We start from the raw sequence: 15,459 nt of genomic DNA on the forward strand, positions 1-15,459 counted from the left end.
CAGCACACTCCTGAGCCAGTGACTGGGAGACACAGTCATGCCCCACGCGCGGTGACCTCCCTACCCACAGCACACTCCGAGCCCTCAGCATTCTGCTGGTGGCTGGGATCCGGGGGCTGACAGCCCTACAGGTCGGCCTCCCTGAAGCACCTGCTTGTCCAGGGGAGGGGCCTGGCTCAAGGCTGGGCCTCCCTTCCACAGGGATGCATCCGCAGCAGACCCAGGTTCTCCTGTGGCCACCTGCTGCCCAGCACCTGCAGCAGACATCCACTCTGCCTGGCTCCTCTCATGCTTGTCCCCGCCACTCCCTGCAGCAGGGCTGGGGTTGGGGAACTTTCACTTGCTTGCTCCCAGTGGGGAGACTGAGGCCAGAGAGACCTGACTCGCTGATTCTGCAGGCAGCAGCCAGGACAGAGCAAGACAGAGCCCAGGTCGATGTGGGTTTGCTCACCTGATTCCATGAACTAAAGCAGCCAACACAGTTCTGCCCCAACCCTGCCAGGCCCCGAGGCCCTGGGGAGACCTCCCTCCTGCAAATGTGTGGTCCTAGAGGGCTGGTCTCCTCTCAGAATGCCAGGACGCCTTCACCGAGATGAGCCACAGAGCACAGTGGCCAAGTTCTGGTGCCCAGACAGGCACCTGGGCCAGCAGGGACAGGGGCATTAGGGCCAGCTGCCTGGAGGAGGGGACATGGCTGAGGAGCCGAGGCCAAGAAGGGGCGGTGGGAGAGGCAGGTGTGGTGAGGGCCTGGGGAGAGCTAGGGGAGCGCTGGGACGTGGAGTCTGGAAAGGGGGCATCGAAGTCAAGGGCCAGGGTCGGGGCTTGCCCTTGGTGGGGCTGGACACCCCCTGCAGCCTGGGACCTAGTTTTAAGATTGCATCCATCTTCCAAGGTTGTCCCCCAAGGGTGGGCAGTGAGGGGCAAGGGTGGAAGCAGGAAGGAGCGTGAGGCCTGACTGCAGGGAAAGGGGACGAAGGTTCCCAACACCACCTGGAGTCGCACAGGGGCTGTAAGCAGCGCTGGGCCAGGGGCGTGTCCATAGCTGCGTCTCCCCCATGGCCACTGGCTCCAGGGCCCTCAGTGCTCCTCCTCCCGTCCCCTCCTTGGGACTTGGATTGTGCTTCGGCTTCTGTGAGCATGGCTGCCAGTACCTCAGACACTCTTTCAGTGAAGCAGCAACCGGGAATCGACCGGCCCTTCTGTGCCCTCCTCCCGGACCCCGCCCTGGGCTGGCGGCCCGACACTACCACACGGGCCTGGCTCACCTCTGTCCCATGACAGACCCCGGACGCCCTGAGCCCTCGGCCTCTGTGGAAAAGGTTCACATCCTCCAGCAGATACTGAGCCTGTCCCCTTGACCCCCACACCTCTGTTCCAGGGCACCCGTGTCTGGGTAAAAGACATCTGAAGGGTATGGGTGGCTTTGGGGAGGCAATAGCAGGCTGCCCAGGAGGACCCTTGGGGCAGGGTTGGCCTCAGCACTCTGGACTACAGGGATCAGTGTCCAGCCCAGGGCCAAGGCCGGCTGACGGGGGCTTTCCCGAGCTGCCCCTGCCTGCCTGTGGCCCTGCCCCATCCCCAGGTGTCCCCTCCAGGCCTGCCTGGGCCGCGCCCCCAACCTTGGGTGTCCCCTCCAGGTCTGCCTGGACCCTGCCCCCACTGTAGGTGCCACCTGCCTGGGAAGAAGAGATTGAGGAATCCAAGGTTCAGCCCGCAGTGGCTCCTACTCCACAGGGAAACTGAGGCACAGAACTGGCCCTGATGCCACCTGTCCACCCCAGGCCAGCCGCCTTCACCTCCAGCCTCTCTAAACCCTGCCCAGCCTTCAGCAGGGCTCTGTCCCCAGTGACTGCCAGGCTTCTCTAGGGAGACCCTGGGAACCGGCACCTTCCCACTGCCTCCCTGCCTGGCCCTCCCTCCCCACCTGGCCCCAAAACTGCACCTGCCATGGCACCAATGCCCTGCCCCTCACTAAGTCGCTTACCACCAGCCCAGCCTCCACAGGTTCCCTCCGCTCTCTGAGGACACAGCCCTTCCTCCTTAGCTGGGGCTCCTGGACCCCAACCCTGACTGCCTTCCTGCCATGCCCCCTCCCAGGAACAGGTCCACACTCAGGGCCTGGGGACCCACGGGCCCGTCTGTGTCTCCAAACCTTCAGTCCGTCGTCCAGCCGCCCACTGGCCACTCTCGGCAGGTGCTTCTGAGACAGGCCACACACGTCCAGGCCACACGGAGCCAGCAGCCTGCCCTCTACCCACTGCCCTGCTGTCCACGCCTGGGCTGGGACTCACCCCCACTGCCCACTGCCACCCAACACCCACTGCCAGCCAGCAACCACTGCCACCTGTCACCCAACATCCACTGTTACCCAACACCCACTTTCACCCCATTGCCCACATTCCCGCTGGCTGTGGGACCCCGCCATCCCCATCTAGCCAAACTCTGTCTGCCATCTGCGCCCACCCAGACTCCCACCTCCCTGTCCCCGAGCTCTGGGGGACCGGCTCCAGGTGCCTACCTGAATGTGCTGTCGCGGGTCCCGAGGCTGAGGCGGCCACTCCCTAAACCAAAGAGAACCCGGGTCAGTGCACCCTTCAGGCTTCCCCTCATCCTATGCCCAGGGCCCCTGAGAACAAGGACACTACCCCCAAGATTGACACAGGCTGGGGGACCTGGGCCACTTGCAGGGAGTCCAGCCCGCCTTCCCTGACGCCTTCTCTCCAGGGCCCTTTGCCCCACAGCCCCCAGATCCCCGGGTCGCCCACCACCTTGACCACACAGCCTGGCGGTAGCCCCCATAACCATCCATGGGAGAGGTGGAGGCTTTGGCACCTGGGGAGGCGGTGGTTCTGAGCCCCGAGGCCCAGTCCAGCCCCACTATTTTGCTACTAGAGGATTATTGGAGGAGGACCATGCCCGTACGAGGTAGTGTCCGGGCTCCGACCTCAGGGCTGAGAGGCTGCTCCAAGGGCGGCTGTGATTTCCTTTCCCATCCTTCAGGGTGGGGGCCCTGCTCTCAGAAGCTGGCGGGGAGGGATCCACAGGGCGGTGTCCCTGGAAAATGCCCCACTGGGAGGCCCCAGATGAGATGAGCAGAGTTCCCCAACACTGCAGGTGACCTCCTCCTGGGCCTCTGGAGTGGGCCGTGCCTCACAGGAGGTGCCCTGAGTCCCTGAAGGAGCCTGGGGTGGGGTCTGAAGGCCACTTGCGGGAGGGACGGCGGCCCACGGCCGAGCGCAGAGGCTTCCTGCCTTCCTCCAGCCCAGACAAGCAGAAGCGGGGCCAGCCCAAGAGAAGGCCCCACATGGGCTCTGGCGGCCGGTGGCCAGAAAGAGGGCGCAGCACCCTCCTGTTCTGAGGGGCCTCGTGTGGGTGGTTTCTGGGAGGCTGGAAACTGGAGCTCAGAACCTAGCTCTGGTCCAGGCCAGACTCAAGGGCAGACAGTCACAGGGCTGGGACCCTCAGATGAGGCCCCCTGAGCAAACTGGGCTGGTCTAGACTTTGAGAACCTTTGACAAAAGGCCGACACCCCCTGAGCTCATCACATACACAGGGCCCTGCGGGGCCCTGTCCGCAGCTGTTCCCAGGGGGCCAGGCCGGCAGCTGCGGATGGTGCAGAGCCCAAACCAGCGAAGGTCCACCCTGTCCCCTGCCTGGCCAGGCCCAGGTGCTCCGGGGGCAGCAAGAAAACAGAGCCAGTGTCTGACCCATCTGGTTGCCCCTGGCCTGAGGGGAAGCCTCCAGCCTGTTGGCCACCCACCTGGGAACTGGGTACCGAGGATGGAGACCCTGGGCTGCCGTAGCAGGCGGTGGCCGGAACCTTCAGACACCTGGAGCGAGGCCACTCACAAGCATAGTGGGAAGAGGCAGACGGCCCGGCCGCATCCCCACAGGGAAAGGCTGTCCAGGGACCCAGCCCCGCCAGGCAAGAGGCTCCATGACCCCACACCACCCCCAGGCCACCGTGGGGTGCCTCCATCTGCTCTCGCCAGAGGGACCTTGACGCCCCTAGCCTTGGGCAGATGATCAGTGGGAACACAGAGGACTGAGCGTGGATGATGAGGACTCTGGCGGGAGGGTCCGGGTCCCCAGCAGAGGAGCCACAGCCTCACTCGTCCTGCAACAAGACTGGCGCGGCCACCTCCGGAGGTGACAGCAGCAAGGGCAATGGTGATGGGCAGCTATTGAGTGCCTGAAGAGTGACCTCATCAGACCCTCAGTGCAGCCCAGTGAGGCGAGGTCTGTCATCCCGTTTGCAAGAGGAAACTGAGGCTCAGAGACCGGGCACCGCTACAGAAACTCCTCCCGAACTCCCCTGTCAGAGTCGGTGCCCAACAGAGTGGCAGGCAAGGGGCGGGCAGGCACCCCCACAGGATGTGCAGGGGTGACTGAGACAGCCTGGAACTCGGCCCCATATCGGGGAGACAGACAGGGCAGGGGCCCCGGGCTCAGAACCAGCCCCTCCTGGCCTGGGGTTGGAGGGTCCGCCCTCACCCAGACCTGAGGAGCCCCATGCCTGAGCCTGAGGGAGTACTGCAGACCCCACTGTGGTCTCCAGGACACACCCAGGAACATGCCACACGTGCACACACACACCACACACACCCCACACACCACACGTGCACATCCCAGCCCGAGGGCTGCCCAGAGCCGCCTCTCCGCACACCACAGCATTCAGGCCCAAGGCTGACAAGGCGGATGAGGCCTCTCGCACTCTCTGAAACAAAGGCCAAGGAGGCCGGCCCAGGGACTTCGGATCCAGGCAGAGGCCCCGCGTGGAGGGCGGGTGAGGTGGCTGGGCAACGGACGAGGACAAGGTGGTAAGAAAAGAACATTTTATTTCCAGTCTAAGAATGTATTACAAACAGTGTCCAGGTTGAGAAACGGCCAACAGCGAAGGGACAAAGCGAGGTGTTCACAGGGAGCTGCTGGACCGTGGTCAGGGCCGGCTCCAGGCTGTGCGAGAGGAAGCCACCCAGGGCGTGGACAATGGGCCAGACACAGCCCCGCCTCCGACGCAGCCCCGCCTCTGACGCAGCCCCGCCTCCGACGCAGCCCCGCCTCTGACGCAGAGCTGCTGAGCACCAAGCGGGGCTGAGCACTGGGCCCGGGGAAACACGCGCAGGGCCCGGAGCCTCCAGATGCCAAGGCAGCCTTTGGCCCCGCGCGGAGGTGCAGACGGGAGCCAGAGGGGCTCCCACCAGGGACCTGGGGCACGTGGCCCCTCCCAGCGGGGTCAGCAGGCGAGGCTGCTCCGAGGACACCGCCTGCTGCCGGAGCCTTCCCACAAGGGCTTCATCGGGGAGCAGTGGGGCCCAGACCCCAGAGACCCCGCAAGTCACGCAGCCTCCTGAGCTTCAGTTTCTCCCATAGAAGGGGATGAGAGCCAGCGCGCACGGAGCCCGGGGGCCTGGGCTGGTGGAGCCCGGGTGTCCGGAGCCTCTGTGGTGGCTTGGCGCTTAGCAGGTGGTGTGACTGCACCAGAGAGGTGACGGGGAGAACTGGCCACCCACGAAGTGGGAGTGAGGCCCGAGGAGGACAAGGCCAGCAGCGGGGCCTCTAGCCCTTGGCGCCCCAGTGCAAGGCACCAGCCAGCAGAGATGCAGCACCCGCCTGATCCTCAGGGTTGGGGGACACAGAGTGAAGCAGCTGGGCCTTGGGGCTCTGGTGACCCCAACCTGCCGGACCCAGAGCCCATGACTCCCAGAACTCACCTCCCCGTCAGTCCCTTCCTCCACTGGCAGCCACAGGGCGCCCCTCCAACTCCCCTCTCCGGGAGACCCCCCAGTCCCTCCCGCAGAATGCAAAGCAAGGAGGTCAGCGCCACCTCCTCTCCCGTCTGGGGGCAAATTCAGCCCCTTTGCAGCCTCAAGGCCATATCTGTGGCTCTCAAGGAGGGGGGTTTACCTTGAGTCCTCCACAGACTGGACATGCCGAAAAGAAAGCCGGGGATGGCCCCGCGTGGGGGCTGCCTGCTTCCCAGGGCTCGCCGGGGGCCGGGCTGGGCAGTGTGGCCTCGCTGCCCTGGGGGGCCTCCGTCACCAGGCCCCGCCGTCTTGTGCCCAGCCAGCCAGAGGGACACCCAGCGGACGTCTGGCCGCCTGAGTCCCCGGCCGCACCGTCGCCGGGGCTGCCCTGCGAGGCGGGGCTGTGGTCCCTGGGAACCAGGCGGAGGCTGCGTGGTGTATCATAGTGGGGCCTCAGGGAGGTTGGCACCTGGTACTCGACGGCCCCAGGCAGGCAGGTGCACAGGCTGGGCTCAGGCGCCCCAGCTGCTGGCAGGCTGAGCAGTGAGCCCAGTTCGTCCGTGGCCCGCCACACGTCCAGGCTGCTGCCCGCATAGGACGAGAGGCTGCCGGAGTAGGAGGAGTGGCTGCCAGTGGCAATGCCGCTGTCCGAGGAGCTCTGGCGGCCGACCTCCTGCAGCTGCCGTGGCCGCAGTGGCTTGGGGGGTGGCCTTGAGGCACCCAGCATGGCTTCCCCGGGGGCCTGGGCAGCTGCTGGTCTAGGCCCCTCCTGCGACGTGCTCGCCGACGACAAGGACTGCTCTGGCCAGGCGGTGAGCCGGCTGCTGGCGCTGACGTCCAAGTGGCTGGCCTCTGAGGATGAGCTGGACAGGCTGCGGTCGTCCCCTGAGACAGAGCAGGAAGCCAAGGCAGCTGGGGGAGTGCAGGGGGCTGGGGAGGGCTCAGGGTGGGGCTAATGCCTGGTGGACCCCCACGGGCCAGCACTCTCTGGTCTCGCCCCACCCCTCCCAGCCCCCAACCCCTGGGGGCTATAGCAGAAACCCGGCTGCAACAACGACAGCCCCTCTGCCCCTCGTCCACTCCTGTTTGTCTGCCCCTGTCCTTCTGCCACCCGCTCTACTAAGGCCTGGGCCCCTCCCTCCCAGCCTCCCTGTCACTACCTTAGTCCCAGCCTCCTCCTCTTCCCCAGAGCTCCCCACCCTCCCTGACTAAGAGACCTGGGCTGCATACCCAGCCATCCCCACCAACTTCCAGGGCCTCCTGGGGCGGCTCGCCCTCTGCACCGTCCCAGCTCCAAGGCTGGCCTGGACATCCTTTCCCGAGAACTTCCCAGGCCCTGCCAGCCTGGACATGAGGTCTCAGCTGTGCCCACACACCTTGACTCACCCCCTGCCCTCACCACGCTGGCATCCTTGCCTCACTCCCTGTCTCCCTCCCCACAGGGGATGAGAAGCACACCCAGGCTGCCTCCCGCCTGCCAGGCTGGGCCTCGCGCACTCGTGGGAAAGCCGCTTTCATCTCTGCTGCCTCTCAAGCTGCCTGCTCTGCCTTCCAGGGCTCCCAATTGCAAAGCAGTTGTGAGTCGCCCCCAGGAAGGCAAAAGCTCCCTGCAAACCTGAGTCCCCTCCTCCTGGGGCAGGGCAGGAGGGGAGATGGCCACTGTCTGCTCGGTGCCCTCTGGGGGACAGGCAGTGATCCGAGAGCACTGACTGGACCAGCATGGCTCCTGCACTTGGCCCTGGGAACACAGGTGGCCCATGCAGCCACCCTTCTGGGAGCACAGCGGCCTCTCCTGCCCTGCCAGCCCCTTCCACCGCCTCCTCTCCCCACGATGGCAACAGAGCCAGAGCCACTGGCAGCTGAAGAGGCACCTCTGCCCCTGAGCAGCTAGCTCGCCTGCCTGAGAGCCTTTTGTCTGGGCACAGAAGGTAAAACCAACACGCAGGGCCTTGGTCTCCCCCGGCCACAAGCTGGTGGGCAGGAAAGGAGTCAAAGGCTCTCAGGCCAGAGCCACCCTTCCCATCAGCATCTCAGACCAGAGTGTAGTAAATGTGGAATTGTAAGTGAAGGAAGGAGTGAGCTGAGCAGGGGAAGAAGGAGGGAAGGGATGAATGGGTGGGAGACGGAAAGAAGGAATGAGCAGGAAGGAGAAAGAATGAATGAGCAAGAGGGAAATGAAGGAATGAATGAGCAGGGGGGAGAAGGAATGAATGAATGAGCAAGAGGGACATGAAGAAATGAATGAGTAGGCAGAGAAGGAAGGAATGAATGAGCAGGAGGGAAATGAATGAAGAGCAGGGGGAGGAGGAGGGAATGAATGAGCAGGTGGAGAAGGAATCAATGAATGAGCAGGTGGAGAAGGAAGGAATGAATGAGCAGGAGGGAAATGAAGGAAGGAATGAGCATGGGGAGAAGGAATGAATGAAGCAGGGGGAGCAGGAAGGAATGAATGAGTGGGGGGAGAAGGAAGGAAGGAATGAGCAGGAGAGAAATGAAGGAATGAATGAATGAGCAGGAGGGAAAATGAAGGAATGAATGAGCAGGGGGGAAGGAAGGAAGGAATGAGCAGGAGGAAGAAGGAAGGAAGGAATGAGCAGTGGGGGGGAAGGAAGGAATGAATGAGTGGGGGGAGAAGTGAATGAGTTGGGGGGAGAAGGAAGGAAGGAATGAGCGGGGGGAGAAGGAAGGAAGGAATGGGGAGAAGGAAGGAAGGAATGGGGGGAAGGAAGGATGAATGGGGAGGGAAGGATGAAGGAAGGAAGGAATGAGCAGGAGAAAGAAGGAATGCATGAATGAGCAGAGGGAGCCAGCAGCCCCCACACATGCATGGATGCCTCCCGAGCTCTCCCACTGGAGGCTTAGCTGAAGTCCCACAGCCCAGGCCAGCCCCTGGCCCTACCTCCACTGCCCAGCCGGCCCGCATGCGAGAGGAGGCTCAGCCGCTTCTCCAGCTGCAGGGTTTCCAGGGCTTCCTGGGCCACGCGCTCCTCCACAGTCGAGGGTCCCGGGGGACTTGGGTCTGCAGCAGAGAGAAGACTCAGTGGAGGAGGTGGCCCCCACTGCCCACCCTTGCCCACAGGCACCAGGCCCAGCCTGACGTGGTGGTGGCCCCCTCCGTGGAGTGGCAGTCCCCTGGGAGTCCCCGCTTCTCCCCGTGCCTCAGCCCAGATGCGGGGCCTCAAATGCAGGCACCCACACCACCCCTATCCAGGCCACCATCTGCCCAGCTGGGTCCCTGCACCCATGGATGGCGCTGCCACCTGTCCACTCACCAGGACCCCACGCCGGCCAGACCCCTCTTCCTCACCATGGAGTTTTTCAATTTTCTGTTCCAAAAATGACCAGCCCCTCCCCCATCCCCAGAGCCGGTCTTGCTGCAAGAGGGGCTGCCCACCGCTGATTCACGGTGCCCATTTCTCACAGGCTCCCCTCCGCCTGGGGAAATGCCCGCCCACCTTGTGGCGGTCCCACCATTCCCTGGGGCCTTGGATGGAGCCTCATACTGTGCCCAAGGCTCAGAGCACAGTGGTCTGCGGACCCTCGGCCGCACCCAGCCCCGCCCTTCAGGGCTGCATCCAGGGAGCACCAGCCCCACCCTCTCTGGTCATCGTCCATGTGTCCTCTGGGACTGAGTGGCAGGAAAGCTCCCCTTGGGCAGGACCTCTCACTGGCCCCTCGGCACCGCTGTCCCGAGCCTCAGCATCACTGCCCTGGTCCCCAAGCCCCCGCCCGTGCTGGGATGTCCCAGGCACTAAGTGATGTGAGCACTAGGCTGAGTGGCTGCCGTGCTCCAAACAGCAGGGCTCAAGATCCTGCCCCTTCCACATCCATGGCACCCACAGCCACAGCCGTCCCAAAGAGTTTCCCCGGCAGGGAAGCCACAGCTACACCCACAAGAGCAAACCGACCCCGTCCTGCTCCAAGTGGCCTCCTCTGGGCCTCCAGGACACACCTCCTGCCACCCACCTTGGGGGCATCTGCAGGACTCAGCCGAAACAGGTCCAAGGACCTGCTCTCCCCAAAATCCAGGAGCAGTGGCAGCATGGAAAGTTCACACCAAATTCTGCAGCACGCAGAGGACTGGAAGGTACAGCCCCCAGCCTGGGACACCTGGATCAGAGCCTCGGTGGACAGAACCGAGCCTGGCGGAGGCTGGAGCGGGACATCCTGACCCCGTAGTCAGGGTTCCGGAGAAACAAACAGAAAGCAATGGTGTCCCTGTCCGGGTTCACGTCTAGGCTGAAGAGGCCCCATCCCTGATAGGACACTGTCCTCTGCTGACACCTTCAGGCGCCCAGCTGGGTCCTTGAGCACAACAGGAGGCCCCATCAGGACTCGGAACAGGGCCCTCCCCACGGGCAGGCGAGAGCTCACAGCACGCGGCCCAGGAACGCAAGAAGGACCTGGAGGAGCCTCCCCCAGCCTCCGGGTATGGCCGCCCCAAGGCACTGCCCGGGTCAGCCTGGGGCCCTGCCAGCCCATGACCCTGTGGCCCCATCTGTAGCATTGCCAGGGACAGGGATGGGGCCAGTACAAGCCTTTCTGCTGTGCCCTCTCTGCCTGTGCCTGGGAGGGTGGAAGGCAATGGCAGCCAAGGCTGTGCCAGCTCAGGCCCCAGTCCCTCGTGACACAGCCTGCTGGTGGCCATGGAGCACACAGGCCACTCGGCTTGGCAGCTCCTGGTGCTTTCACCGACATTCTGCCGCGTGGGCAGGACAGCAGGCGCCAGTCTTGGCTCCTTGGTGTGCTGAGGGTCCAGGCTGAAGACAAGCACAGTGACAGGACAGCACCACTGTCCCTCAGCACTCAGGCGTTCCGACCAGGGCCCCCCCACAAAGCCAGTGCCCTGCAGTTGGGATGAAGAGCAGCCCTCGGTGACACCAGGGTCAGGACGCAGGACACAACCTCCCACCGTTTCCCTTCCAGTAGCTGGTGGGCAAGACACGGATCGACTCCCAGCTCCACCATGCACCCCCTGAGCCTCTCAACCTCGTCTGCAAAAGGGTGCAGCAACGGTGCACCCCCGTGGAGGCCGGGCCAAGAAGGTAACATGCACGCCGTGCTTGGAGCGTGGCGGATGCCAGGCCTCTGGGCCCTTCCCTCCTGCTCCTGGCGGGTCTGGCTGCCTCTGGGCCTTGGTGTCCACATGCAGAAGACCAAGGGGCTGGACTTCTGCATCTCTCAGCCCCTCCGGTGAGTCTTCAACACAGGAGGATGGCAGGAAGCCCAGAGCATGAGGACGCTGCCCGCAGGGCTTTATCGTGGGAGCCCTGTGATCACGGGCTCCAGTGTTTAGCCAGCCTGCGCAGACGACCCCATCAGCCCAGACCCTCCCACGAGTCCAGCCTGCAGGGGCTGGGCCCACGGCTCCTCCGGCAGGGTGCTGCCCAGCATAGTGTCCCAGCTCGACCAGCACCTCCAGGTGGCCTGAGGCCCCCACACATCTGCAGAGGCACAGCTTGGGGGCACAGCTGGGGGGCACAGTTGGGGGGCACAGCTGCAGGCTGAGGCCCTGACAGCAGAGCTTTCTGAGAGCTCCCAGCTGACTCTGACGAGGACGTCCTGTGGAGTGGGGTCTGGGACTTCTGGTCAGCCCAACACCCTCCAGCCGTCAGCAATGGCCCTCTCTGGCGCTGGTCCGCTTGCTGCCTGCGGTGGGGCCTGTCCCGTCTAGCGGCTGTCCCAGGCCGACCCTCCCCAGCATCCTCTACCCAGTGCTGCTTCCCTGGCACGGCCTGTGTTCCCTGGGAACCGCCTGAGGGGAGCAGGAGAGAGCAGGGAGCCCTTCTCAACCTCCTGCTGCCTCTGCCCGTCCCTGTCCCCACCCTGCGCCCTGCACACCGTCGCCTTGCACAGTCGAACACGCCGACCACATCATCCATGCCAGCCGGCAGCCATTAGGCAGGAAGACGCCTGCAGGGGTGCGGCCACGCCATCCAGCATGGCAGGGCAGTGGGGAGGGCCCTGACCACAGGTGCCACCTCCCTCCTCCCAGGACCGTCCCCTACGTGACTGTGCTGGTGTGGGCAGCGGGCACTGGGGCTGTGGCCAGGGGAAGGGAGGCCCGGGTGCCCGCCCCATATGCCACTCGCCTCTGTCCTCCCAGTCACCCTTCCCCCGCCACGCCTCGGCTGGGGTGCCAGTGCCAGGAGGCGCCACATATGAGATTGCTGCTCACCCGCCACGTGGCCTGGGCCTTGGCCTCACTTGGACGTAGGGTCAAGCGCTGCCCGCGTGGAGCTAGAGGAGCGTTCGAGAGAACCCATGGAGGCACCCGGCCCAGCAGCTGCCCCAACCTGGAGAGCCCCACTGTGCCCAGACACCAGGGCCCCTGTGGGATCCAGCAACATCCCTGGCCAAGGAACTCCTGCCGAGAGTGCCACAGCCACAGCCAAGGAAGTACAGGTGAGACAAGACGAGACGCCCTCAGCCCAACGTGCCCTGAGACCCCACAGCCAGGTGACCTCCCGAGGCGGCCTTGGGCCTAAACACCGGGCTCAGGCAGAGTCAGTCCCGACCCCAGCTGCAGAGTCAGATCAGCTGCTGCTGGGCCGCCAAGCCCGGGCAAGGCCCTCCCTGCTCCCAGCTGTGGAAGATGGTGGCGGTGCGTCAGAGGGTCTCTTACTGCACAGGGGCAGCTGTGGCTGACTGTCCCAGCCAGAAAGCTCTAGACCCAAGCATCCCAACAGCTCAGACCCCTGAGGCAGAGCACCTGCAGGTGCGAGTCCAGCCCCGGCTGCTCTGAAGCCCTCAGCAGGGCTTGCCGAAGCCCAGGTTCAGTCCTGACCTGGTAAGGCTCTGGTTCCTTAGCTGGGGGTGGGAAGGGCGGCCATCTAACCGGGCAGACGAATCACCGTGGCCCGCCGCCCCAGGACATCGCACAGCCTGCCAAGCATACCCTCCCGTCGGCCAGGCTCACACACCTGGGAGAACCGGCCGCAGCCCAAAGGGGCCCTTGGTGGGGGAGATGCCTCGGACGATGCAGTCGAACAGGAAGCTGATCTGCTCCCCCTCGGCCGAGGACAGGAAGAAGACACCAGCCCCTGCAGAGGAAGGACAGAGACAGGTCAGCCTGGCCCGAGTGCGGGCTGGGGACCCTGAAGAGGAGGAACTCAGGAAACCAGAGCAAACTCCGTCAAGAGCCGACAACACCCCGCCTGGCCCCGTGAAGCCGGGTGCCCAGAGCCGACACCCCGCCTGGCCCCACGAAGCCGGGTCCCCAGAGCCTCTGCACTCCCCACGGACCCCACCGCGCCCTTCTAACTTGGCAGCATCTTGGAACAGCTGGGGCTGCTGGGCGCCGGGGTGAGTGCTGCTTCGCCCATCCTAGGTCCTGCAGCGGACAGGGCGTGGGGAGGAGGGAGGGGGTGCCCTGACCTAGACAGAGATGGGTGCCCCCGCCCACACACCTGCCTGCTTTGGGGATGGGGATGTGGCTGCTCCACCAGCCGGCAGGTACTTGATCAGTCCCTCCTCTGCCCCAAGGGCTCGGCGACCCCGCCCCCTCAGCCGTCTTGAGGGCAAATGAAGCAGCCGGGAGACCCCAGAGACATCAAGTAGGGTCCCCTCAGGGCTCCACAGCCACAGGAGAAGGGAGCTGTGCCACCTGGAGCTGGGGTGACATCCCAGGACGGCTGCAGTGTGACCGCACTTCCTTCCCTGGGGCTGTCGTGGGGGCTGCGTTCAGATGTTTGCAAAAGGCGTGGCATGGCAGCCGCCCACACATGCTGCGGCCGTCACTGCTGGTCAGCACCATGTCCTCCCCACCTTAGACGGCCTCCCCACCTCCTCAGTCATCTTTCATGGGGAAGCTGGAGCTCCCAGTGTGTGGGTGCCACCCTGAGGTCGTGTGCAGCATGCTGGGACCGGCACCCACCCCCACACCCCCACAGCAGCAGGAGGGCCCCCGGGGGCCACCTCAGCGTCACTGGCAGAGCGACGCAGCCCCCACCCATGGAGAAGCTCCAGCTGCGAGTCACGGGGTCGCTGCCCTCCCTGCCAGGGGTGAATGAAGCCCTGGCGGCTGCGTGAATGGACGACTGGGCTGGCTGCACCCGGCTGGACACTCCGGCTGGCGTCACCTCACAGGAATCCCGCCCGCTCCAGGGCCTCTGCCCATTGCCCAAAGAAAGGCACGCAGGAGGGAAGGCGCCGGGTCGGGCAGGAGGGGTGGGGAAGGGAAATCTCAGCATTAGAACCCGCGCTGCCTGCCACCCAGTCACGCTACGCCTTCACGGAACGCAGGCTGTAGATTCCAGGGACACGGAACTCGGGCCAGCCCCGACACGTGGCAATGCTGCCGGCCCCTTGGCGGCCAGCCCGGGCACACGAGGGCGAGCAGTACCTGGTGCTGTGGATGCTTCCTTCCATGTAGTGTCCCCAAACCGGGTCATGGGACAGCGCCACTCCTGTGTTAGCGACGAGGACACTGAGTCCCAGAGAGGGCATGCCACCTGTCCACCGTCACACAGCCACGAGGTGGACTCAAGTCCAAGTCCCCTGGCCCCTGGGCACCTCCTGGCCCCATGGGGCTTCCAGTCCTGCTGTGGGTGAGGGGTGCTCCTGACCCAAAGTGGAGGTGGGGCATGGAGGGGAGGCCAATGCCCACTTCGATGCCATCCAGGAGGGCACCCCGAGAGGCTCAGGAGGGCGGTGATGGGGTGGGGCCCCCAAGCCGGGTGGGGTGGGGTCCCCAAGCCAGGTAGGGTGGGCAGAAGAGAGCCCTCACCAGGCCCTGGGGGCAGGCGAGGAGAAGGCCGTCATGCTGTCCGCTGGCCGGCTCACTCACAGTGCCAGGCAGTCCCTCCCCGTCCCCGTGGTCTGGCCCTCCCCATGAAGGGCTCAGCCAGCCCGGCCCCAGCTCTCACGAAAGGCCCGGCTCTCTAATCCTGAGCTTACAGACAGCTGGCAGTGGCTGCGGGACAGTGAGTGCCCTGACTATAAAAAACCGCATTACGGAAGGAGTGGAGCCGGCCCGACATTCCACGGGGCGTCTTGGAGCATCACTCACCCCAAAGACGCAGTTGGCCGGGCAAGGCCTGGAGCACAGCCCACCACTGGCCTCGGGACGCCACGTGCCCGCATGACACCCGCGCCAGCCACCCCCATCCACGCCAGCATCAGTGGCCCTGACATCAGTGGCCCTGGAGGAAGACGCCCATCTCCAATGCTGGTCTGCAGAGTCGTCGGGCCATGGCCTCCCAGGACATCGCACGGCTGGGCTCTCGCTGAGCCTCCCTGGGTTCCTGCTCCACCCCTACCCAGAGGCTCCCTGCTTTACCCAGTCCCCCACAGTCTTGGAAATGCTCAAAGCTCCCTCTGCACAACAGGTCTGCCTGCTATCTCCGCTCAGGAGGCTGCCGCCCCACCTTCCACACTCCTACATCTCCACCCAGGAGGCTGCCGTCCCCTTTCACACCGCTAATTCTCCACCCAGGAGGCTGCCGTCCCCACCTTCCACACCCCTACATGTCCACCCAGGAGGCTGCCGTCCCACCTTCCACACCCCTACATCTCCACCAAGCAGGCTGCCGTCCCCAACTTCCACACCCCTACATCTCCACCCATGAGGCTGGCGTCCCACCTTCCACACCCCTACATCTCCACTCAGGAGGCTGCCGTCCCCACCTTCCACACCCCTACATCTCCACTCAGGAGGCTGCCGTCCCACCTTCCACACCCCTACATCTCCACCAAGCAGGCTGCCGTCCCC

At 64.8% G+C, this 15,459-nt stretch overlaps 1 protein-coding gene across 4 annotated transcripts in view; it reads right to left on the minus strand.

The window, feature by feature from the left end:
- The window catches only part of DOK7 (docking protein 7), a 47,424-nt gene that overhangs the window by 2,242 nt on the left and 29,723 nt on the right, over window positions 1–15,459 (minus strand). For 2 of the 4 annotated variants that reach the window (XM_026448270.2, XM_023206681.3), the window contains 4 exons: window positions 12,671–12,790; window positions 8,647–8,766; window positions 5,908–6,632; window positions 2,519–2,561 (listed from right to left, as the gene is read on the minus strand). In XM_026448270.2, the coding sequence (XP_026304055.1) occupies window positions 2,519–2,561; window positions 5,908–6,632; window positions 8,647–8,766; window positions 12,671–12,790 (1,008 nt within the window). Of the gene's footprint in view, window positions 1–2,518; window positions 2,562–5,889; window positions 6,633–8,642; window positions 8,767–12,670; window positions 12,791–15,459 lie in introns of those variants that run through there. The other 2 variants (XM_026448271.1, XM_023206682.2) reach the window with 2 other exon arrangements.

This window comes from Piliocolobus tephrosceles, chromosome 3, assembly GCF_002776525.5.
Source record: "Piliocolobus tephrosceles isolate RC106 chromosome 3, ASM277652v3, whole genome shotgun sequence".
In the NCBI taxonomy this organism is placed as follows: domain Eukaryota; kingdom Metazoa; phylum Chordata; class Mammalia; order Primates; family Cercopithecidae; genus Piliocolobus; species Piliocolobus tephrosceles.